The sequence below is a fragment of the Mus caroli genome, chromosome 18 (assembly GCF_900094665.2).
Source record: "Mus caroli chromosome 18, CAROLI_EIJ_v1.1, whole genome shotgun sequence".
Classification (NCBI taxonomy): domain Eukaryota; kingdom Metazoa; phylum Chordata; class Mammalia; order Rodentia; family Muridae; genus Mus; species Mus caroli.
Genome location: NC_034587.1, coordinates 85,746,355 through 85,773,167, shown reverse-complemented (window position 1 = coordinate 85,773,167; position 26,813 = coordinate 85,746,355). Strand labels below are relative to the sequence as shown.

At 36.4% G+C, this 26,813-nt stretch overlaps 1 protein-coding gene across 2 annotated transcripts in view; it reads left to right on the top strand.

The window, feature by feature from the left end:
• Window positions 1–12,107: 12,107 nt before the first annotated feature.
• The window catches only part of Dok6 (docking protein 6), a 430,374-nt gene continuing 415,668 nt past the window's right edge, over window positions 12,108–26,813 (top strand). For both annotated transcript variants that reach the window (XR_003835467.1, XM_021150966.2), the window contains exon 1: window positions 12,108–12,554. Coding sequence is in view for 1 of the 2 variants with exons in the window: in XM_021150966.2 (XP_021006625.1) it covers window positions 12,489–12,554 (66 nt within the window). In the remaining variant the exon portion in view is untranslated. The remainder of the gene's footprint in view (window positions 12,555–26,813) is intronic.

Genomic DNA, 26,813 nt, shown 5'->3' with positions numbered 1-26,813 from the left:
TGAGATTAACATCTGAGAGAAAGAAGGTTTGGGGAATCAGGTATAGATGTTTTGGTTGATAAGACCTGAAGCATTAAAAGGAAGGAGTAAAGGGAGAAGAGGACTGAAGACTAGATATGAAACTTAAAGGTGGGAAACTGCAGACCATTGCCAATTAGGCTAGTGACTAATAGGTGAGGATTTGAAAGTAGGAAGTATCTAATTCAGGCCAGGTGTTGCTCTCTCTAGTTGATACATCAAAGTCAAAAGCAGAGAGCCACAAACACATAAAACCACCTACAAAAACAAACATGTTAAGAACCAACAGTCCTCTCTCTTTAATATCTCTCAATATTAATGGACTCAACTCACCTATAAAAAGACATAAGCTAACAGACTGGATATGCAAACAAGAGCCAGCATTTTGCTGCATACAAGAAACACACCTCAACAACAAAAACAGGCACTATCTCAAAGAAAAAGAATGGAAAAACATCTTCCAAGCAAATGGTCCAAGGAAACAAGCAGGAGTTGCCATCCTAATATCCAATAAAATAGACTTTCAACCAAAAGTTATCAAGCATGATGAAGAAGGACACTTCATATTCGTCAAAGGGAAAATCCACCAAAGGAAAGTCTTACTTCTGAACATCTATGCCTCCCAAATGCAAGAGCTATTCAAAAAAGAAACTTTACTAAAACTCAAAACTCACATTGAACCCCACAAAATAATAGTGGGAGTTTTCAACATCCCACTTGTACCAATAGACAGGTCATTGAAACAGAAACTAAAAAGAGACACAGTTAAACTAAGAGAGGTTATAAACCAAATGGATTTAACAGATATCTACAGAACATTTCACCCTAAGAGAGTAAAGGGATACTCATGGATATCTCCCATTGTCATGGATTGGCAGAATTGACATAGTAAAAATAGCCATCCTACCAAAAGCAATCTATAGAGTCAATGCAATCCCCCATAAAAATCCCAACATAATTCTTCAAATATATGGAAAGAGCAATTCTCAAATTTATCTGGAAAGGCAAAAACAAAAACAAAAAAAAGACCAAAAACAAACAAAACAAAACAAACAACAACAACAAAACAGAATAGTGAAAACGATTCTTAACAATAAAAGAACAACTGGGGGAATCACCATCACTGACCTCAAGCTTTACTACAGAGCAATAGTGATAAAACCTGCATGGTATTGGTACAGAGACAGACATGTGGATTAATGAAATAGAATTGAAGACCCAGAAATAAAACCATACACTTACCATCACTTGATCTTTGACAAAGATGCCAAAAATATACAAAGGAAAAAAGATGGTGCTGGTCTCACTGGCTTTCTGTATGTAAAATGAAAATAGACCTATATTTGTCAACTTGTAAAGAGCTCAAGTCCAAGTGGATCAAGGACCTCAACATAAAACCAGATACACTGAACCTAATAGAAAAGAAAGTGAGAAAGAGCATTGAACTCATTGGCACAGGGGGAAATTTTCTAAACAGAACTCCAATGGCTCATGCTCTAAGACCAAGAATTGATAAATGGGATCTCATAAAATTGGAAAGCCTCTGTAAGGCAAAGGACATAGTCAATAAGACAAGTTGGTAACCTACTGATTGGGAAAAAAATCTTCACTAACTCCACATCCTATAGAGGGCTAATATCCAAAATATATAAAGAACCCAAGAAGTTGATCACCAAAAAAACCAAACAACCCAATCAAAAAAATGGGATACAGAACTAAACTGAGAATTTACAACTGAGGAATCTCGAATGGCTGAGAAACATGGAAAAAAGAGAAAGTACCCAAAGAGCTGAAGGAGTTTGCAACCCCATAGAAGGAACATCAGTATGAACTAACCAGTACCCCCAGAGCTCCATGGGTCTAAACCACCAATAAACAAACAAACAAACAAACAAACAAACAAAAAACCACATGGTGGGACTCATGGCTCTTGCAACATATGTAGCTGAAGACAGCCTAGTCAGTCATCAATGGGAGGAGACGCTCTAGGTCCTGTGAAGGCTCTATGCCCCAGTATAGGGGAATGCCAGGGACAGGAATGGGAGTGGGTGGGTTGGTGAGCAGGGGTAAGGGGTAGGGGATTTCTGGAAGGGAAACTAGGAAAGGGGATAACATTTGAAATGGAAATAAAGAAAATATCTAATAAAAAATGAAAAAAAAAAGAAATGTTCAAAGTCCTTAGTGATCAAAGAAATGCAAATCAAAATGACCCTGAGATTTCACCTTACACCAGTCAGAATGTCTAAGATCAAAACCTCAGGTGACAACACTTGAGAATGTGGAGAAAGAGGAACACTCCTACATTGCTGGTGGGATTGCAAACTTGTACAACCCATACTGGAAATCAATCTGGAGGTTCCTCAGACAACAACATCTGACCCCTGTTGTTAATTTAGGGAAGGCTGAAAGAAGTGGATGAGAAGGTTGATTCAGTAGGAGGACCCCCCGTGATTTTTCAAACACTACCATCAAACAGAAAGCATACACCAGCAGATATGAGGCTCCCAACACATATACAGTAGAGGACTTCCAGATCTGAGTTCATTCAGAGATGATGCACCTAACCCACAAGAGACTGGGAGTTTAGAGGTCAGGTAGGGTGGGGGTGGGGCATCCATGTGAGGATGGGGTAAGGTGGGGAGGAGGTGTGGGATGTTGAGCATTTGGAGGGTGGATGGGGAGGGGCAGGGACTGGAATGTGGAGTGTAAAAAATGAATTACAAATAAAATTAAATTAAAAAAAAAGAAGAAAGCCACATAGGAGTAGTTAGTCTGAGGTCAGCAGGACCTAATGTTTTTAGTTTTGATATTAGGCATGCCAAAGTGTTGTTCTTGGACACAGATGGTTTGGAACTCATCTCAGAAGACAGAGAGAGGTGATGTTTCCAAAGTTTTCACCTACTTTGGATAGCAAGCCTGAGGAACAAGACTGGTTTGCAGAAGAGGTGAGTTCCCCTCCAGTTTCAGACTGGAACAGGCAGAAGCCAGCAGGAATTTGTAGGTGGATTCTCTACCAGGAGATTTCACAGTCAAGTCAATCTTCCTGGCCGGATTCTTTTGGTCCACATGTTGCTTTTAGTTCACCAACCATTCAAATGATGCTGAAAAGACCCAGCATGCCTTTCTTAAACAGAAAACAAACAAACAAACAAACAAACCAACAAGAAACAATAAAAAAATCCACCAAATAATGAAAAACATAAGCTTAGCTGAAGCGATTGAGTCACCAAATCTTAAGTGTTTGTCCACTTATAAAAATCATACTAATCCTTTAAAACAGATTTTCTTTTTACTGATTCATGTATTAAATTAATAAATTTATAACAAATCGGTAACTTATAGGAGAGTTGAACTTTCTCCATTTATTTATTTTTATTTTTATGAATATTTTACCTGCATTAATACGTGTGTTCCATGTGCATATAGTTCCTTTAGAGTTCAGAAGAGGATGTCAGATTTCTGCTACTTGTGAAATAAATGGTTAAGAGATGTCATGAAAGTGTTGGGAATTAAACTGGATCCTCAAATGAGCAGCCAGCTCTCTTAACAGATAAGCCATTTCTCCAGCCCTTATTGTAGAATTTAATTATATAGAAATCCCTATGTAAGGCTCTATGACACCTAGACCTAAATGGTATGTAAATACAAAGAGTGTTTTATTCTGCGGAAGTCTTGCATGCTGGGGTCTCCCATAACCAAGATAGAGAGTGACAACCAATTGAGCTTGCAGGCCTGATTTAAAGAACACTGGAGCTCCAAGGTAGATGAGCTCTATCTCTAAGCATTCCAGAACCATTATCAGGGATTGAAAGCTGGAGCCTGCACTTTTTTTCTATTAGTATGTGACTTGCCTGGGTTTGCCTGGAACTGCCAAGTTCTTAGTCCTAGACTCCTGAACTGCCAATTTTAAGTCTGTCATGCAATCAGCCTAGTTTTCGAAGAATCTTTCATATACATATCAAAAGTTTTTAGCTGAATTACCAAAAACCCCAAAACAAAACAAGACAAAAACAAACAAACAAACAAACAAACAAACGTGAGTACTGATAGACTGAAGAATTGAAAGTCCTCAAACATCTGACAAGGTTTGCCTCAATAGTACATATTGAATTTTGAGGACATGTACTCTGGTTAAAGGTGAAAGAAAAAAATTCTATACCCAAGCATCTCATTGTATTATTAAAACCAGAGACTCATCAGGATTTTGCAATACTACTCACAGGTAAATGTTTGAAAACATGGTGAAACCAGCAGCATACAGCCACATTTCCCTAAGGGTACTTGGCTTTTCTGATCCATTTGGTGACAGGAAATTTTTACTTTGTTCCCAGCACTAGGCCAAGACTGTGAAAAAGAAAAACCAAAAGGCATTGCTGAAGTGGTTCTGGGTCTGAGTAACAGATTGTAGTCTTGCTGTGCTTGGAACATGGTCTCCTTCTAAAACCATTTGTTGTTTGATCAAGTTCAGCATCTGTTCATGATAAAAGTTGGACAGAATGCCAGCAATACATGTATCCCCACAAAAATGCTACTTATGAAGTTAATATTATAATTAATGTTATAATATTAAAATATTTCTCCAAATAAGAAAACATTAAAGGTATCCAATTTTGCCATTTCTAATTTAATATTATTGAGTAGGCCTAACTCACAATATGTCATTTTAGGAAAAGGAAAGGAGTGATCCATAAGAATAGGAAGAGATAAAATTCAATTGTTTTCTTTTTTGTCTATTTCATTCTTTCCTTTCCCTCCATTCTCTCTCTCTCTTTCTTTCTTTTTCTTTTTTCCTTCCTTCCTTCCTTCCTTCCTTTTCTTTTTTCTTTCTTTCTTTCCTTTCTTCCTTTCTGTGTGTCTATCTGTCTGTCTTTGAGACAGGCTCTTTTTATGAAGGACTAGCAGAGGTGTTATAAAGTATCCCAAGCTAGTGTTAAATACATTTCAACCATCCTACCTCAGACACATGAGTACTGAGATTATAAGAGTGTATCACCATAACCACCTCAATTTTAAATTCTAAAAAACAGAAGTTTATATATGTGATTTTTTTAATGTTTATGTGGTATACATATATGGAGGGTGTTGTGACCGTGCATGTACATGTGCGTGTGTGTGTTGGGTCTAGGAGTCAGGTCCCTGGCATTGAGATTGAGGCTCAGGAAACACATCATGAATCATGTCACATCACTGTGCCCTATTCTGTTGAGACATGGTCTTTCCACCAAACCTAAACTACTCTAGCAACTGTCAAACCTTACTGATCCTCCTATCTCCATTATTCACAGCACTGTTATTACAAAACCATGCGTGACAATTACGTCAGGTGAGTAAAAGTTACTTTTACAGCCCAGTCAGTCCTGATCACCTAGGAACAGTAAGGCCCATGTTGAACTAGGACTTCCTACATCAATCAGCAATTAAGAAAGTCATCCCAAGCAAGGCTACCAGCCAGTCTGATTTAGTCAAATTTTTCTCTTTCAAGGTGGTTTTAGGTTTGTATGAAGTTGATGTATGAAGCTCAGTTTGATAGTTTTTTTCTAATTTGCCTTTTGAAGAGTTTTTTAAATATATCAATGTCTCCTAGCAATTTTGTTCATTTTTTCATATATTTAAAGATTTCTAGAATAAACTTTTATGATCTTGTAAAGCATTAAAAAATGCGTGTTGTCATGCCTTTCTTTTTTATTCGGGGAATCAAAATTGAACTCAGGTCCTCATCTTTGCACAGTAAGTGCCCTTATCAGTGGACAAAGATTCTAGTTTCTCACTAAAAACAAAACAAAACACAAAAACAAAACAAAACAAAAACCCACTGAATTAAAAACATGTGGAAAAGATGGCAACTCTTTCCTATAATGGCTTTGAACTCCTGAACTCAAGTGACCATATAACCTCAGCCTTACAAAGTTCCTGGAACACCAGACATGTGCCACAAAATTTCCCTTTGTTGTACATCTACTTTAAATCTACAAAAAATAGAGTGAACATAAGGGCAAACAAACTATTTTGGAAATATATACACAGATTTAACAGGTGAATAGCAAAGTCAATATATCAATATATAGGTCAATATTTTTATATGCAAGCACAAAGTATTTATATATTTATACACCAGAAAACCATCAGTATTTAGAGTTACATGAAATATAAATTTTATTCTATTTGAGTTTTCTGTTTTTATTGCTGCAATTAAAGAATAGTAATAAACGAAAGCCATTTACAAAGGAATGAGTTTATTTTACTTATCCTAAATCATAGTCCACTGACGAAACCAAGGTAGGAATTTAATGTAGGGATGAATGTGAAAGGCAGGAACTGAAACTAGGCCATTGAGGAGTGTTGCTTATTGACATACCCCTCTGGTTTGCTCATTGTGCTTTCTTATACATCTCAAGACCAACTGCCTTGCCCAGGGATGCCACAGCCCACAGTAGCCTGGGCTGTCCTGCAGTAATGGCCAATCACAAAATATTCTCAGGCCTTGCCCACAAGCAAATCTGACCAGGTTGTTTTTCATTGGAAGTTTCTTCTTCTCAGATATCTCTAGTTTGGGTCAAAACAAATTGGAAAATATACCAAATAAGAAATTTAAGGAAATATAATAATATCAACTCTAGGAAAACTATTAAACATTCAAGGTAACAGTATATTTATTTGTTGAGATTCCATAATGAAAAACCATGAACTTGCTGACTGAACAGTAATCATTTTCTTGCAAAGTTACCTGTTGATATACTGAGATCAAAGTTTCAACAGAGTTGTTTGCTTCTAAGGTCTTTTTAAATAGCTTGTAGACAAATATTTCCTGTGACCTCTTAATATCCTCCCTATTTGGCTATGTGCAAATTTTCTCTTCTTATTAGAACATAGTCAGATTAGAGCCACTCTAATAATTTGATTTTAAGGTTGCTACCTCTTTAAATAAAATTATACCCTGAGGATGTTAATTTGTGAATTTTTAGATGATACAATTTAGGTTATACAATTCTGTGAAACAAGAATAGAAATAAAAAAATAATAAAACAAATATGATCATTTGGAGCCTATGAAGAGAGTTGCAAGGGATATAATGTAACTGAGCCCAGCACTCATTTATCCATGAGATAAAGACTTCACAAACCTTAGGGGTTAATTAAACTTGTTTGAAGTGATAATACAACTAACTTCTATATACTAATGATATTATAAAAGCTCAATAAAATATTTTATTTTTAATGTCACAGAAATAGTAGAATAACATTTTCTATTTCTCCAGTTTTTGAGAATGGGCAAGAGAAACACAGAAAAACTTACAAACAGGTCACAGTAAACATAGAAAATTTATTACAGCATCAAATTTGTATTTGATGAAATAAATTACTAAATCTTACCAAATAAATATTGATTTGAGGAAATAAAAAAAATGGTCAAAATTGTATTTCATAAGATTGTATTCATCTTGGGAACCCCTTAATGTAACTAGCTGACAAGATAGAACATGGAATATTCCACATGGGAGTATATAGCCAGTCACAAACAGGAGCTTGCAATTAAGTGACTATAGATTCTTGAAATATTAAAACATGCCTTGAAAGGACAAGTCTAAGAATAGAGGAGAAGAAAGGACAAATATTAACATTCAAATATTGGTTGGTGAAAAAAATCAAGAAGTAAATTTGAAGAAGCCTATGAGTTGGATTACAGATTTGCCATGGCTACTAGGAGAAAGAGAATGTCTTGAGGGGTGTATGGGAAGAAAACCAACAAAAAATATACGAAATCCCCTAATAGCATTCATTCTTTTGCATACTAATTAAAAATAAAGACAATTGCAATAAAATACTTTCTGTGACAATTTTGTGTTGAAAGAGAAAAAAAGATGCCAATGATACTCTAAATTACCCCTTCCAAAACAAAACTAAAGTTATAAATCAAATACAATAAAATTCACTAAAAATAATCACAAGAAAAAATTGTGTGTTTGCTTTCTGAGTGCTCAAACTTGGATGGATAGCATTCTCAGGTGACACCCATGCAAAGCATGCCCATTTTACAAATGACAGGAAAGCCAAGAGACATCCAGCAAACACACCCACATTTCTTTGAAAACCTAATATTAGAAATAGCATCAAATTTCCTCTGTCATAGTGCAATTCCCTATAATTCATTCAGTTAATCTAGCTCAGAGAGGAGATTAGAATGAAGTTGGGATTCGCCTTACAAAATGCCTGTAACACTATCCCTTAGGACTTAATATGTCTTGTGTGCAAAATACAATGCTTACCTACCACCAATGCTCCTACCACCCTATCTCCTATATGCTCAAAGCACAGAATTTTATTTTGTAAAATATGCTCTCATTTAAAGCATTAGGTATACAATTTTTAAATATGAATTTTTCTTAAATGTTAGAAACAAAATTTTCTCTGCCTCAAATCCAAAAGGCAAACATGGGCTCAGCCTAATATATACACTGAACATATTTTTGTTCACAAATGGGAAAAATGGAAGACATACATAATTTACTGGATAATAATAATTCTGAAATCATGATGGAGAAACATTGAAAGTTCTTAGATTACTTCTGAAGGTCAGAATATGATTGTTTCTGATTATTTTTCTATCCCATATGCACTTGCTTCTTCTCTCTGCATAGTCTTCATCTTTTGAAGGTAGTTGATTTTTATAGTAGATTCTGTCAGGTAGACTTCTGACAATGGAATATAGGGGATCTGAATGTCCCTTCTCATTCTAGATTATATTTGGTCCTGTTTCTACATATACACATAATATGTATTGCATATATACTAATTAACTTATTTATTTATTATAGTGATTTCTTACAAAGTCTTTGAAAGCAGAGAGGAAGAAATGAGAAGTAGTTTGAAGTAGATATGGAATAGAAAATATATAAGATGAACTTGGAGTACTTCATGTACATAGCAAGGCTAGTAAATCCCTTGAGTTCCTACTGGGTAAACTTGAAGAACACCACCTGAAGAAGCACTTTGTAGTCCAGACACCACAAAGAAAACAAGGATTAAAGTTGGAAATACACCAATATACAACTATTCCAAAGAGAACAAGGGCTCATTAGGAACTTGTTAGAACTCATTCATTAGTTCTGAAACCTGGTTAATAAAGTCAAAACTAAACAGTCCTCTGATTTTCAAGGAACAGCAGTTTTGATTGGTTGATTTTCAGTAAATGAATAAAAACTTACACATCCAAGAAATGAATACAACTAGCCAATTAGAACTGTGAAATCCTTAGTGAAATGATTCCTTTTAGAAGTCATCATCACTATAAGGCAGGTTAGTGAAGAATTTTATAATTTCATCCTTAAAATTTTCATTTTCTGTAATTTACACTTTATGTATTTTATAAAGTATGGATCAAGCTGACATTTCAGCCTTCTAATCTATTCTACAGCTAGACCTTTTGTTCCATTCAGCATGATTCAGTAGGATGTACGCATTTCTCATGAATTATTCTTGCAATAAAAAAACAGAATATAACCTAATTTCTCAGTCATATTATTGGCTAATGGAAAATATCAACTTAAGTGAGGCACCATAAGAATAAATTCACACAAATCAAAAACTGAAGAACATTAAATAACAATCTAATATTTTCAAGTAGAAAATAATGGAATAATATTAAAGAAAGGACCAAACAAATTACCTTGTCATAGATTTTCAAAGGAAATAAGTACAAGAGAACAATCCAATCACTTAAACTTATTTCCAGAGCTGACAAGATGGCTCAGTGGGTAAAGGCACTTGCCACCAAAACTCATGACCCGATTCCATCTTCATATCTTGCATTAAAGAAGGAGAGAAATAAATCCATAAAGTTGTCCTCTGACTTTCACAAATTCAAATGAGGCATGCAGTTGACCCTCCACAAATAAATAATAAATAGGTAAATATAAAGATATTTTTACAAATCAGCTCATCTTATAATCAAGGCTGTTATAAACACCTTGCTTAGTGTGATTATAGATGATGAGTAAATACTCCTTACTAGTTGTGGTTACTTAATCAAACTGAATATTATTAAGCTCTGAAATGATTGCTGAGAGAGTCTTGGACTTCTATAAAAATAGATTGTGATGGTTAATTTTTGCCATCAATTGAATAGATTTAGAATTACTTAGAAGATATAACTTGGAGCATGCCTGTGGAATTGTTTCCAGAGACAGGAAGATACACTGGGAATATGGGCTGGAGCCCTAGATCAGAGAAAAACAAAAAGAAGCAGGTTGAGTACCATCATCCTTCCCTCCCTATTCAAGTGACTGGGTTGAGTGTTGAACAACTGTCATCATTGAATGACTGCTGCCCTGCTTTCCCTATCATGGTGACCTTTGCTTTGTCTCAACAATGAATAAAACAACTGATACTCAGGTTTGTAAATGAAAGAGTTTATGATCATGTAAGTTATTGTCTACTCCAACCTTGAAATTTTTGTCCAGCCACAGAGCATTTTTGAGCCTCATTGTTTTTCTTGATAAATGGGGAGTATGTTTCACTTAATATTTGTTGTTGCAAAGAGGATCACATGAAATAATTCATTTGTTAATATGAGGAACTCTTTGGAGCATTTTTAAAAATGAAATGAAATATGTGAAAATAAGTGGAGAAAAAGAATGCCCCTAGTTTTAAAGGAGATAACCACAGAGGTTAATAAGCAGAGGTGAATTTTCCAGGGAGACCAGAATTGATCTCCTTTCACAGTGATAACTGATTGGGATTTGTCAGGCTATTTTAAACATTTACCCTGCTATATTGCAGTTTGCTTGCATGATGGGAGGGGTAAAAGATGAATAGAGGGGAGGAGACTCACCCCATGAATGAAATAGACTGGATGTATACTGCTGAGGTATGTTAGGGTTACCTCTTGGGTACTGATTGAAATAGGACCTCTTGGTAAGGCTGGGACCAGCATCTCCCCTGTATCATTTAAAGCTGCCCTTTTGGCTGAGAATGAAGGGCATGTAACCTTCTTCTCAAGGCTTTCATTATTTTTTTCTCCCATCAAATGTAGCTTTGTACCTTTCTTAAGTAATTATGATGCATATAGAGATAAGACCATTTAAATGAGAACCTAGAAAAATACTTCTTGTGAAGTAAGCAGAATTAAATGTGGTCTTATGAAGATCCATTAAATATGAATTCCTCACAAATGAAGCAGTCTTTGTACATTTTTTTTCTTAACTATCAACCTCCGTAGCTTCTTAAGCTGTAAATATTCTTTACTATAGTTAAAAATCCATAAATTTCTGCCAGCCAATATTCAACGCTCCTTTTCCTTGAACCATCTAAAACAATGGAACTTTAAAATTCTGTCTATTATATATATTAGTATGTTTTCGTAGATTAAGAGGAGAAAGTTCACTCCTTTGTTTTTTTTTTTTTTTTTTTTTTTACAAGTTGAACATTTCAGCACATTCATGGAGCACCGTTCTGCCTTTTATTTCCTGAATAGATGAAATGCCAGTAGTACATTGAGCCCTAGTTAACCAAAATGTAATTGTCAATCCAGGCACCACAGCCTTTTCTGTAGAGGACATCTGCGACCTGCTGCCTCCAGGATTCCTTCTGACTCCAGCAGCCTGAGGATTAGACACATGCGCAGGGTTGGTCTCTTTGTGTGTGCACCAGGAAGGGCTTCGATGTACACTTCCCAACAGGGCAAAGACCGGGAAAGGCCACGTGTGCCTAGAGCTAAAAAATGTATTGTAGACACCATCTCTGAAATAAACAATTGTCTCGCTCTTCTTTGCCTCTTGCGAACCTGTGAAGTCTCTCCCTCACTGCTCTGTCCACACTGCCCAGTTTGGGAAGGCCAGATTAACAACAGTGGAATGAGGAGCCTTGTCCTTAGGAATCCAAGCCTGGGCGAGTGGTGCCAGCACAGGGCTACTGTGGGAGCCATATCCTAGGCGCGGGTGGCAGGCGAAGATCCTTGCCCAAGAAGAGAGTGATGAAGTGCATCTTGCCAGCATCCTCCAGCCCTGCCACCCCGCGGGCAAGGGGGAGGGAGCCGATCGGGCGCAACGGCCCGCCCCGCCGTCCCTCCCCCTCCTCCGCGCCGGGGAGCCGCGATGGTGCGCTCCGGCCAGCTGTGCGCCGCCGAGTGAGGCGCCAGCCTGTGGGTGCTGCCGGGGGCGGCGGCGCGGAGGGGGGGCACAACTGGCGGTGGCGCGGGTCGCGGTGCTCCGCTTGTGGCCGGGGGCGAAGGTGACGACGGGTCGCGAGGTGCTGGTGCTGCTGAGCAGTTCCGGGCCCGGATCCCCTGTCTCCGTGTGTGGCGGCCCAGCCATCGACCCCGGGTCCGCGCCAGCAGGAGCCTGGGGAGAAATAAGCGGCGGCGCGACTGCTGGCGGCGGCCGGCTGGATGCGAGACCTGCGTGGACCGGGCGGCGGACAGCGGTTGTCGACTGCGAGAAGCGAATCGCCCAGCAGAGGAACCCGACCGCTCTGGCCATGGCCTCCAACTTTAACGACATAGTCAAGCAGGGCTACGTGAAAATCCGCAGCAGGAAGCTAGGGGTGAGTGGTTAACTCGGCTTTCTCCTTCTTTGCTCCTGCGACCAGGAGGGCTGCTGGGGATGGGGGCGGGGAGAGGTGACCCGCGCGGGTACCAGAGCAACCTGCCTTGCCCAGATAGTCCGCTTGTTGCTTGACCCGACCAGAGCTTGGCACCTGCCTGAGGTGCTCTGCACACCAAGGTGAGGGCTCTGGAGCGCCTAGGTCCCTATCCTCAAGTGCGCTGGGCTCATGGTGACCACAGCGAGAAGTCCAGTAGAACACAGGGATTGTCAGTTCCAAAGATATATGAGCCATAGAGATTTATTACATTTGGTGTAACCTACAACGATTTCTCTCAAAAGTGTGTGACTCTGGGGAGAACTGCCGAGTGCTGACAGCAGGTGTAAAAGGTGTCTTTCTCTGTGTGTTTAGATTCACCATTTTTAGGTCTTCTTTCTCCAAGCCCGATTCGAAATTCTCCTTTGATGCCTCATCAGCGCAGCGCATCCCTTTTGGCTACAGCAGGGACTTTAACGTGCCCTTAATAGTTGCCCACAGTCTGGCTGCCTCACCCACTGTTTTCCTGGACATGTGTATTTGTCCCAGTGTGTAGGCAAGTGTGCGTTGGTGTACTCTCTCGCCCACGGTTGCAGAAAAGTCTGTGGAGGCAAAGTTTATGGAATCTTACTTTCTTCTTGAGAGATATTTGGTCTAACTTGGGAGATAACAGTATAGACCTTCGCCAGGAGGTGAGAGGAAAGAAAAAAACTTCTTTGGCGATTCGATCGGCATTTTAAAAGGGACTGTCCTGAAAAGACCTGGGATATAGATGGAATGAACAGGAAAGGATGGGCCGACATCTGGGGAGGAGCTGTCCAGATCTGATAGATATGAATGAGAGCGGATGAACTTGCAGGAGGCATCTCCAAGTCCACAACTGACCGTTCACCTGGCCACAAGAGGAGAGGGAAATTCAACTCAATGTACAGGAGAGGGTTTGCCTATTGTTTCTGCCTTCTTGAGTTCACAAGTTCCTACCCTGAGACTTTCTATCTAGAATCCTAGCTAGGAGGTGGAAAGTTCCCGGATTTTTCTATTGGATGAGTGAACTCTGCAACTTGTAGAAAGGAAAGGAAAGAAGGGAAGGATAGTGGTGGTAAACTTATGCATAGAAAGGGGGAATCTTAGGGAGATTATCCTAAAATTCTGAAATGGTTTATGAACCTTTGCTGGAGGCAAGTGATGGAGCCAGCTAACTGCCTCTTATGTTGTCTCTGTTGGCATTCTCACTGAAGGCAGACAGGACCAAAGGACATAGTGATTCCCTGTCAAACTTAAGCAGATTACTAAATCAAGGAAGCTTAACAAACAAGAAATGAAAAACTAGTTAGGAAAACAAAGTTAACAACCTTAGCTTCCATCCCCCACCTCAGCTCCTCACCTGCTAAAGGAAGGGAGAGACAAGGTTTGAAGGGCTTTTCTTGGATAGAAAGAAGATCATGCCTCATGTTTCCCCCTAAAGACAGGGGATAGCCCGGTGAAAACCAGCAGTTATCCAAGGAGCCAGTTGCTCTTCACAGAGATGCTATCTGTGAACCCCACATCTGACAGCCAAGAAAGGCTAGGTATAAGTCCTGATGGACTGGAGTCTTCTTTACTCGGCCTTTGACTCCCGCTGCTCTGACATGGTTCTTATTACATACCTATATCTTCATTCCTATTAAACTGAAGTTTTATCTGAATCTTCCAAACGTATAAACTAATGGAAGAATTAAGACCCTCTTTCCATCTCAGTGAAATTTGTTTCTTCTCTCAGTCAAGAAAATTGGAGCCAATAACTAGGGATTTTTCTCCATAGAAGAGTTCCCAGGGTTTATCCCCTTCTTCCATTTATGATACCTAGGATTCTATACTATAAATCCTGGATATATAGCCTACTTACACAAAAAAGTCTATGGAAAGTCCACCAACTGCCTCCAAGGTAACTATGCATTAAAAGCCTGTGAGATGTTTCTCTAGAACACCATTTCCATCTAACCATGTGTGCTCAAGTATATTTAGAGCAAAGAATCTTTTGCAAAACCAACTATTTAAACTGACTTCTTTATAAACATTAAAAGTGGAACTATGTACAAATTATTTTTATCTTCTACTTCTCTGTGTGAAGAATATGAAAGGTTTCATCTAATGTCTGAAACCTTTTATTTTTATATATTCTTAACCATTTTAGAAAACAAAATTTATTAAAGAATCTTCATAATATGTATTTATTGTCAGGATAGTCTTAAATTCAGAAGGATAAGTTGAAGTGGCAAAGCTTGATATTGTACCATGAAATAGTAAAACCTTAAGTAACTAAATCAGTGCATATACTTAAGAATTTAAACATATCATCATGCCAAAATTCATAGAAATAAAATTTGGATAATCATTGATATTTATTTTCACCGGTAATGGTATATGTTTCTAATTTATGCACCCCAAACTACACAATCTTCCACGGAAACTCTAGTGATATATAATGCTCTTTATGTGGTTCATAATGAGCACTCTATTTCAACATATAAATAATTGTAATTGAATTTGTCCTGATATTTGATAAATTATAAGAAGTCATACAGGAGTCAAATTTTATAAAATCCTTTTGAAAACTACTCAATGTAGGTGGCCAGTTGCATACTGCATACCTGTGGCATAAGAACACTTCTTTTCTTTTCTTTTCTTTTCTTTTCTTTTCTTTTCTTTTCTTTTCTTTTCTTTTCTTCTCTTCTCTTCTCTTCTCTTCTCTTCTCTTCTCTTCTCCTCTTCCTCTTTCTCTCTCTCTCTCTCTCTCTCTCTCTCTCTCTCTCTCTCTCTCTCTCTCTCGTTTTTCAAAACAGGGTTTCTCTGTATAGCCATGGGTGTCCTGGAACTTACTAGGTAGACCAGGCTGACCTCAGAAATCCGCCTGCCTCTGCCTCCCAAGTGCTGGGAGTAAAGGTGTGCACCACCATTGCCCGGCTAAGAACACATTTCTTAATGAAATATTTGTCATACCCTTTATACTTCTCTAAATGAGGGCTTAGCACTAGGTTGAGGGAAAGACTGAAGTGTTGTTGCTGTTGTTGTTGTTGTTGTTGTTGTTTTGCTCCTTGTGTATGTTGGTTCCAGGTTATAGTTGCTGAGTGGCTTTCCATGTTCTTTTTTAGATAGTATACTTATGTGGACAATCCTTTATAAAGAAATATTGAGTCAGCTTTGAGATTTGTCTTGATTCATCAACAATCTTTTTTTTCACTTAGAAATATTAATTATTATTAATTATTATCATTTTATTTTGTGAAGGAGTTCTTGTTTTTCGCCTCAAACTAGCATTATAACTGAGGATGGTCTTGAACCTCTGATACTCCAGCCTCCACCTCCAGAGTGTTACAATTACTAGTATATACTGCTATGAAATGCCCAGGATCCAGAGTCCCATGATATCAAACTAGAATTTTACTAATTGAGTTACATTCCCAAAACATAAACATTGTTTTGAGAAATAAATATGAGTGTTTCCCCAACCTTCACCATGTTTCTTTTAAAATGCTTGTTAAAGCACTGAATTTTATAGGTAAAATTTATAAATGTGAATTTAGTATATAAATAAATGTTATAGTACTTTATTTAAATTCTGTACAAACATTTCATTGTTTTATGAATGTGTGTGTATGATCTTTAACAACACTTCCATATTCTTATGAATGTGTGTCTGATCTTTGACAACACTCTCATATTTGTAGAACTGTCTCATTCCTCTATTTATTTTCTACTGAACAATTGCTATAATTCATAAGATAGATTACTGGAAAACAATAATAAAGATAAAACCATGCTAATGAGTGGTATCTATCTATCTATCTATATCTATGTCTATCTATCATCTATCTATCTATCATCTATCTATCTATCTATCTATCTATCTATCTATCTATCTATATCTTAGCCTTGATTGCCAATTTTTTTCTGAACTCTGACAGATTATCAAGGTACATATTACAAAATAGTCAATTTCTTCTTGATTAGGAGTAAACTGAGAAACCAGTCACCAAAATCATTAGTGACTGGATATCTTAATTATTGACACATCTATCAAAATAAATACAGCAAAATGTAACAATATCATTTACCACAAGCATGACTGAACAAAGTTAAGACTGATGATTTTACTAATTCTAAATCCAGACATCACGTTATTTTTGTCAAAAAAAAATTAAATTCCATAGAGGATCCCTAATCATAAATTACCATAAAACAAAAAAATATCCAAAATATGAAATTTTAAGTGACAACGTCATAGCCACAAGTGAAAGATTCCATATTATTTCATGTGATTAGTATTCTTCAAAAAAGCAGGCATTCTAAAAGTACTATATAAATCTGCTCTAGAGTATTTGTAAATAATGTATATGTAGGGACTGGAGAGAATGTATAATAATGTTTAATTACTCTTCTATAAAACCTAGGTTCAATTCTCAGTACTCACAGAGAGGCTCACAATAGTCTGTAACTTCAGAACTAGTGAATACCCCTATTTTCCTCTGTAGAGGCATCAGTCATGCAAGTGGTAATATGCTCTACACCCCGACACTTAAAATAAACTTAAAAATTATATATAAAACGGCAAATGAGTGATCAGGTTAAATTTGGAATGATCTTACCATTATGCATGTGTAATCTTACCATTATGTATGTATCAAATATGAAACACTTTATGTCCCAAGCATTTCATGAGCAATATAAAACATATAGACAACTCTTTCTTAAGTACATTATACACCAGCATATAGTATTTTATTTAGAATTGGATTTCTATGCATCCTTCAAAGCCCAGTTACTGATTCACATTTGTACATGGAAGTACGAAAAAAATGTATCTTGGTATATTTTAGTGTGTGCTTGTACAACTATACACAATAAATAATCAAGTGGGTACTCAGTCCATACAGTTCATCAAATGACGTACATCGACTTGTGTAATTGTGTGTGTGTATCACACACATACACAGCCAGGTTGTATTAAGCCAGCACTATGTATAATTAACGCTTTTGTATTACTCAGCACATTGGCTCAACTAGAGTCACCAAGTTTGGTTTTGGGGGAAGACAGAATATGGGAAAACACAGTTAAAACCTTTAGTACATGATGGTTTATTACAGTGAGTGTAGGCACAGTGTTTTTATTTTGTACAACAACAAACTGAATTCATCTACCTCCTGGAATTTCTCTTTTTAAAATTAAAACCTTGAGACATATATTCCTGGCTTAATAACTCTTGTTTTACATTCTCTGAACATGAGGCTCTCTCTCTATTATAAGGTTTTTCTCTGATAAGAGATGGAAGAGTATAGTTATTTCATAAGAGACAGGTGTGAAGGCTAGTGCTCTTATAGACACTTACTCATCAATCAAACAGGAAAACATAGGAGTCAGAGTTTTGTTTATTAGGGAAAGTAATATTTAGTAGATATTTTGAATCACTAAAACTGCCTTTTAAAGAGAGGGTGTATTCTGTATAACATACTTTAGCAATGTGCTAAGGATTAAATGAAACAGATAAATTTAAGACATAATCTACAGAAAAATGACCTTGACTATCAGAAACTTAAAAAGAATGAACATTCAAAAACGTAATTATAGATGTGAATACTCAGTGTGTTTAAGATATATAAATATTATTTGTTATGTTTAAATTTGTATTCATACTGTTGTGTGTCTTGAACATTGCTTCAGAAATGGATCCATGATACTCATGTTTATTTATAACTGATTCTTTCTCATTAAATACAGATTTAGAATATATTAAAATTTCCAATTATTTATGATATTTGTTGGAGATTTTTCCATGTTTATGCACACCATATATATATATATATATGTAAATATTATATTATATATAACAGTATGTACACAGTGGAAATTATTTCTGTATTAGTGTATGTGTGCACTTAACTTTTTCTAAATTTCAAAGTAGAGAAAGATCATATATATATTCTATCTAATTCTTATACATTAAATAAGACATAAACTTAGAAAATGGCATCTATCATAAAATTAAATATTTTTAGGTTTTTAATCTTAATGTATATATGAGCATATTATATAGACATTGAATTTTAGAAATGTGGAAGTGAAACTCACAAATGCATGTACATACACACACACACACACACACACAGAGAGAGAGAGAGAGAGAGAGAGAGAGAGAGAGAGAAATAGCCCTAGATATATAGCTGAATTTTTATCTAAAGTGGTCAAAGATAAAGAATACATGTCTATCTGGCTATCTCTTCTATACCTCCCCACACCTGATCCTGAACCTGTCTGTATTTATATCCCCAACCCATCTCCCACACAGTTTCCTCCATCCAAACTCCTTTCTTTTCTTTCATTTCCTTTTCTTATCTTTTCTTTCCTTTGCACTCTTATAATTTTACCCACAAAGACCACGGATTTTAGACTGAGGATGTTTTTATTAACTTTCCATATAAAGCCTTACTAGCTAGGTTTTTAGATATTTGGTCATTTATTTTTACACAAATTTGCTATAAGACTATTATGTCTGCCCATCAAATTGAATGATGTATGGTGTTTTGTTGGAAACAGAAGATATATGTTGAATTATTGTTTTATTCCACAATGTTTGGACTCATTAATAGTGGCCATAATTTTTGAGCATGTGCAAAGTATTTTCTCTCCTAGTTTTACTGAATTCAATATAAAATACTGCGTTAAAAACCTACTAGTACAATTACTGAGAACACAAATACATCAGAGCTCATGTTAATCTAAAACATAATAATACAGAATTCAGTCAGGCTGTGTTTTGTGTGTGCTGCATTTTTCAGTTTATAAAAAGTTCTCAAATATCTTATGTAATTCTTCCAATAGTATTTTTGTCAGTATGCTTCATTTTTATTCCTATTTTACTTATGAACTAAAATCTTAAAGAAGCAAAATGTGTCAATTAGAGTTATAGAAACTCATGCTGTATTTGTGGGTTTGCTACATTGAAAACAAGGTTTTAACTTCAATTTCAGCATTGTGTTTACTTTATAAATAGTTGACATCTTGCTCCAAACCTCAAACACAACATATTCATGTGTACTCACCAAAATAAATACATTTTCAGTTAAAATACAGTTTTGTGTATGTGTGAGTGTTGCAACTTTGAAACAAGCTCTCTTACTGGACCAGTTATCTGGCTGGTGAATGAGATCTAGGCACCCTATTTTGTGCCACACCACAGCTCTAAAACTGCAACTGCACGCCACTACTCAGATTTCCCATAGTTTCTGGGCATCTCAACTCAGGTCCTCAAGCTTTCACAGCTAGAACTCTACCAACTGAGCTACCAAAACAAATACTTTTTTTTTCTCATTGCTCAACTGGTATATAGCTACCATTTTCATTTACAACACTCAAACTTATTTGGGTTGCAACTAAAGAAAACAGTAGAGAAAGAACTTATACCACACTAAAAGGCTTTTTAGAAATATTTTTTTTGTTTTTAATTTTTAATATTTTTATTACATATTTTCCTCAGTTACATTTCCAATGCTATCCCAAAAGTCCCCCATAGCGCCCCCCACTTCCCTACCCACCCATTCCCATTCTTTTGGCCCTGGCATTCCCCTATATTGGGGCATATAAAGTTTGCAAGTCCAATGGGCCTCTCTTTCCAATGATGGCGGACTAGGCCATCTTTCGATACATATGCAGCTAGAGACAAGAGCTCCAGGGTTCTGGTTAGTACATCATGTTGTTCTGACAATAGGGTTGCAGATCCCTTTAGCTCCTTGGGTACTTTCTCTAGCTTCTGCATAGGGAGCCCTGTGATACATCCAATAGCTGACTGTGAACATCCACTCCTGTGTTTGCTAGGCCCCGGCATCGTCTTACAAGAGACAGCTATATTTGGGTCCTTTCAGCAAAATCTTGCTAGTGTATGCAATGGTGTCAGCATATTTTTTTAAGGCCACCACTTGGCACTGCCACAAGTCAATATGCATTGTTCATGGTTTCACATTTGGCTAGTTTATCCTTTCAAATAAGCTATGAAAGGTCCCATATCAATTGTTAGTGTCAGAGTGGAGTTTGAAACACTTAAAATATATTTAAATGTATATTTATCATGTGGAAATTTGAACAAGTATGTCTTTCTTCTATAGGCTCAAATGCTCATATGCTTGGTTCCAAATTGGTGAAACTGTTTGGAAAGTATTAGGAGGTATAAATTTGTTGGAGGATGTGTATCACTGGAGAAAGTTTTGGGGCTTTAAGAACCTAACATCCTTCCCAGTGTACTTCCTCTGCCTCTTGCCTGTGAGATGTGAGACCTTGGCTGCTGCTCCTATTGCCTGCACCATTCCTTCTAGCCACCATGAATTTTAACACCCTAACACAAAAAGCAAAATTACATATTGTCATTTTCAAGTTTCCTTAACAATGGTGGCTCATCACAGCAATAGAAAAGAAACGAATACAGAAGTTGGTAATAGGAAGTGGTCTATTGCTTTGAAGACCCTAACCATGCTGTTTTTAGTGGAGAAATGTGAAGAGTTGGGAACTTTGGAGTAGGAGTGTGGTTGAACATTGTCAGCAGAGCTTAATGGGCCATCCTAGTAATTTTCTCAAGAAGTTTCATAGGTGAAGAATATTGACCACTGAGCTATAGATTGTTCTTGTGATATTTTGTGGGGGAGGGGTGAAGTGGCTACTCTATTCCTCTGCCAGAAGACTTTGCCTGAGGCTAATTTCAAAAGTAATGGACTAATTTATTTGGTAGAGCAGTCTAATATTGGGTCTGTTGTGTGGTTATTAGTAATCATTTTTATGCAACTCTACAATATAAATGAGAAAATGGGGCAAAAAGAAATACAAAATGTAAAATTTGAAGCAAAAAGAACATAAGCAAATTTAATATTGGAACCATGGCTTGTGCTGAAAGAAAAAAGAAGACTGAGAGAAGACCTGATTTTAAATGGAATAAAGGGTGTGATGAGCTAAGGTTCCAACTTGGAAAAAGGAAAGGCCCGAGGAACTGTATGCTCCTAAAAAGCAACACTGAATTAGAGCTGCTGAAAATGTAGTTCAATGGTGGCAGGGTTTTTTAGAAGTTGGCTTCAAATTTGTATCATTCATGGGGTTCTGCCTTTAGTATCATGAAGAATGTGCTAATAAAAGGCTTTTGGAATCTCTCTCAACAGTTAAGGATAGCTGCTGAGGATACACAACATGTGGTAGGGCTGTAAATGCATAAAATCTCTAAGAGGAATGGGGTATTTACCAAAGAGGGCTGTATGCAGGAGGTCAAACCAGCCAAAGAAATTTATATTGTAGGCAAAGAAGCTGGAGTGATAGGGCTAGCTGGATGGAACTACCAGGTTTGAAGTTTTCCCTGCTAGATTTTGATCTTGCTTTGGTTCTTGAGTTTCTAGTATTCCTGCTCTTCTGCCACTCCTCTCTTTTTAAATGGTGATGTACATTCTGTGCCATTGCAAGTTGGAAATGTGTAATTTGCTTTTTAATGTTACAGGGAATTTCAATTAAGATATTGCCTTGAGTCTCAGACTTTAGGCTTTAAAACAGTATTGAGATTGTGAAAGATTATGGAGAGTTTTGAAGTTGGGCTAAATGTATTTTGCGTGATGATATGCCCAAGAGCCTATAGAAGTATGGGACAAGAATGTTGTAATCTGTAAAAGAAAGATAACGTAGCCTCGTATGTTTGAGTATCGATTCTCAGCTGGTTTAAGTGTTTAGGAAATATTAGGAGATGTGGCTTTGTTGGAGGATGTGTGTCACAATCTGGTAGCTTTGAGACTCCAAACCTTTCCTTTATTTCTAGTGTCATCTCTCTGCCTCATGCTTGTGGGATATGGACTCTCAGGTGGTTCTCTGGCCACTTGCTGCTCTTGCTTCACACCATGATCATGAACTCTAACTTTGAAACAAGAAACCCAATTAAATGCTTTCTTTGATAAGTTGCTTTGACCATAATATTTTATCACAGCAATAGAAAACTAACACACTTAATCTGTTTATGGATATGACCTTTTCTTTAAGGAGATTAAATAAACTATTACATTCACATAAATTTGAATGAAAGTGGGTTTATTTTAAAAAATCTGTTGAGAAATTATACTAGTTTACTGAGATCTGAGAAATCAATAGGTAGTACTTAGTGATGTAATCACACAGCAAGTGATATAACAATGAAGCCTAAGTTCTTAAACATATTAAGCCCTGCACTGTGTCATGTGTTTATCTAAAACATATGCTCTGCTTGTTTATATTTGTCTTATTGATTTTAAGGGTCAGATAGTGATGCAGAGATATTTAATATTTTAAATTTTTTCTTCTTTTTAATTAAAAAGTTGTCTTACATGTATAAGTTTAAAAATAGGAATTACTGTAGATATAATTATATATATCAATATAACATCTAGTATAATTTTTGTTAACTTTTAATTGTAAAAATAGTATTGTCTTTGTCTGACTATTCACTATCATTTAAAATGTATGCATGTGTATATCTTTATGGGTACATGCATATATATACATAATTCTACACATATTAAACAGTGATATAAAACTATTAAGTATAATAATGTATCTATTTTCAAATAGCCTGTGAATACAGTGACATGAAAACTATTAAACAACATTTTTCCTACCACTGTTATAGGTTCAGAAATATTCATAAAATGCTTTAGAAGGGCACTAGGAAAAATTTTATTATACATTGTTGCATCTTTGAACTATTCCTTATTTTATAAAGCAAATAGGTAGACTATTGATATAAATTTCCAAATCACTATCATTTTAAAGTGATAAAAAATGAAATGTTATATTTAGCTTTGTTTTCTAGAAATCTGGGAATTTTTCATATATAGCAAAAAATAGAATAAAAGTACATTTTACATAATTGAAGTTACATTGACAAACATATCTTATTGTAGTTTGACTTTCCAGCAAATATAAACATATTTCCCTGAGTAATTTAATGACCTAGAACCAATGTTTTTTAAACTATCTATCATTTTTCTAATGTTTTCTGTACTATCACACACAGAGGAATGTTTCAGCATTGACCAGATATGTCCTCTAAGCAAATGTATTATAATGCTTATTCATGTTTAGCATAAACATGATCTACTAAGTGTGAGAACAAAATGGAATACATATAACTCAAGAATAATTTGGAACTCAGAACAAGACTAACCCTGTTACAACTCTTGCTAGCAGAGTGAACCTGGGAGAGCAGGGTCTAAAACTTAAGCAGACTAAACTCATGAAATCACCAACTTTATGCAGAGCATTTTTCACCAGAGCAAAGTATACAATCACAAGGATAAGCCACATGTGGCATAAACATGTTGTTCCATAGAGACATATAGACAAATAACAATATACAGCTGTAATAAATAATCTGAAGCAAGCTCACTCCTATCTACTACACCTGGGAGGGGCACAAAAGCACATTCTAAAAACAAATCACGTAACAAAGGAACAGAGATTAAAAGACTCTGGTCTTGTTTACTTGAAGTTTTCTCACAAAGTCTCAGAATAGCTCTTCGTTCATGAAATATGTTCCAACATAAAGCTACATTTTAGTTTTTACTTACACTGTACTTAGTTATATACGTTTTAAGTTTAAAAAGTCTTGATTACATATTCTGCTTAACTATAAAGCTTTATTCTTTATCCTTAGATGCCTGATCCTTTCTCATAGAAGTGGACTGGCATCTAAGCACAAATAAGTTTTTTCTCCAGGTGTTTTCCATGTGATGCTAGGGTCTGGAGTCATTGTTAAACAATGAAGAAACCAGAACAAAAAGGAAGTCTCTGGCTTGTTGGTGAGTACTCTTAATATTAGAGATGTGGATGGTAGATGAGGAAGCATGCTTTGCAGTATGGAAAAAGGAACTCCAATTGTACTGTTGCCTTATTTACTTTGTAGCTAGGGCATGAGAACTTAAGCTGGAATTTATCAGTCATATGAACCCAGGGACGCTTTTGAGTTAAAAACAAAAGAAAGTTTTAACAGTGGAAACAAAACAAGCATTTCCTCATATCAATTTGTTTATACAAAGGTATTATAGAAGCAATATGGCTCATTGTTGCTACTGTCAAAAGACAAAATCATGATCAAATGACTTGAAAGCTATTGTAGTCATCTGCTTTTGCTTAGTCTTATTAACATTTTATAATCTAGACATTTCTAATTAAAAATAATGTGAAATCTAAGAAATTCCTTTCTGTTTACAGGGACATATTTTGTTTCTTGCAACAAATGCATAGAAATGACTAGATGACATTATTACAGGAAACTCAAATTTTAGAAACAATATATTAAAATAGTATTTTGAGCCATGAATATTAACTAATTTTCCTAGAAAGATTTGTTCATTAGAAAGTATTTTCCCCTGCACACAGTACTTGCTCTTATTAAAGTCTAAAAACACAATTACTAAAATTGTGTTCATTCAAGGAGATACATAAAAGCTTTGATATAAACAAACACTAGTATTATATTATTAATAAAAATGTTTGAAGCTCTAGTTTAAGCTTCCAGAACTTCAGAAAAGGAGAAATTCTCACACAAATTCATATTTCTGACAAGGTTCAAGGACAGTTTAATGATGAATAGACAGATACCTGTTCAATTGTGCTGTTGCTGTGATTGAACATACATAAACAAACTGTGAAGATCAACATCAAAATTTAACACTTGAAAACTTGTAAGAGACCACATATTTATGTGTGAAGTTTAAAACTATGAAACATCTCATAAAATCATGGAAGAAATTACTGGAAAGTAGGACAAATAAGAAGATCTTACATCATGCCAAAGTAAGATCCATCAAAGGACAACTTGATAAATTCATTCCATCAAAAATAAAACATTTGTAGTTTGAAGGGTTCTAGTATGATCATAAAGAGACTGACATTGAAATGCAGAAATGTTTACCAATGTCCTTTCTTTGACAAAAACCCAATTCCCCACTTCCAAAAAATTCTATTGAAATATAATCAAATTGGACGTATGGCCTGCTCAGAATGAGGGAATTCTTGTGTGACACTGGTAACATGACCCACTACACATGGTTGGTTAGGCCATGTAACCTAGAAGATAATCTAATGCTGCCACTTCTCTGTAAATGTGACTTTTATTTCCTCAGATGAAGTGATGAGATGAGAGCTGTGCCCAAGCTATGTGAATATCTGGCTTGGGTTGAGCCAAGAACATTTCCTTATGTGTTCTAACTGTCCCTTGGCCTAGGCCTGTGTCTTAGTCAGGGTTTGTATTTCTGCACAAAACACCATGACCAAGAAGCAAGTTGGGGAAGAAAGGGTTTATTCAGCTTACACTACCACATTGCTATTCATCACCAAAGGAAGTCAGAACAGGAATTCGGACAGGGGAAGGACTTGGAGGCAGGAGCTGTTGCAGAGACCATGGAGGAGTACTGATTACTGTATTGCTTCTCCTGGCTCGATCAGCTTGCTTTCTTATAGAACCCAGGACTACCAGCCCGGGAATGGGGCCACCCACAATGGGCTCTCCCGCCCTTGATCATTAATTGAGAAAATGCCTTACAGCTGGATCTCATGGAGACATTTCCTCAAGGGAAGCCCCTTCCTCTGATAATTCCAGCTTGTGTCAAGTTGACACACAAAACCATCCTTGAAACTGGAAGCCTCTAGCCTCTATACAATCTAATCTTCCAGGCTGATTCAATCCAGTTTCTCTTAGCTTCTGACTGAATTGCTCTGTCTGGCCTCATACTAACTTTGGCAATATGTTGTAATCTTCTGACTCCTTCTCATTTCTGATTCATTCTGTCTTCATCTGTGTCTAGCTTGTTTTCCCTGTAACCCATTTCTGTAAATCTGTCCGAATAAAATTGTAAAACTGACACACAAACACACACACACACACACACACACACACACACACCTCCTATCATATATAACACCACACCTTTTTCTATCTTGATGTTAAGTAGCTTCTTTTCCTCTGCTATTCTCATGCAAATTGGGCTATCCTATGTCTGACTCATTCTGTCAAATATTTCTCTTCCTTGTCACATTGTATTCCCCTTAATTAGATGTCACTTTCAATGTGGCTGCTTCCTCTACAAACTAACCTTACTTTTATTGTTAAGCATTAAACTTGTGTACTAAGGGTGTGTCTGTAATTTCAGCAAGATCATACTGTAATCCAAGGTGTATCTGCATTCCAGACAAAT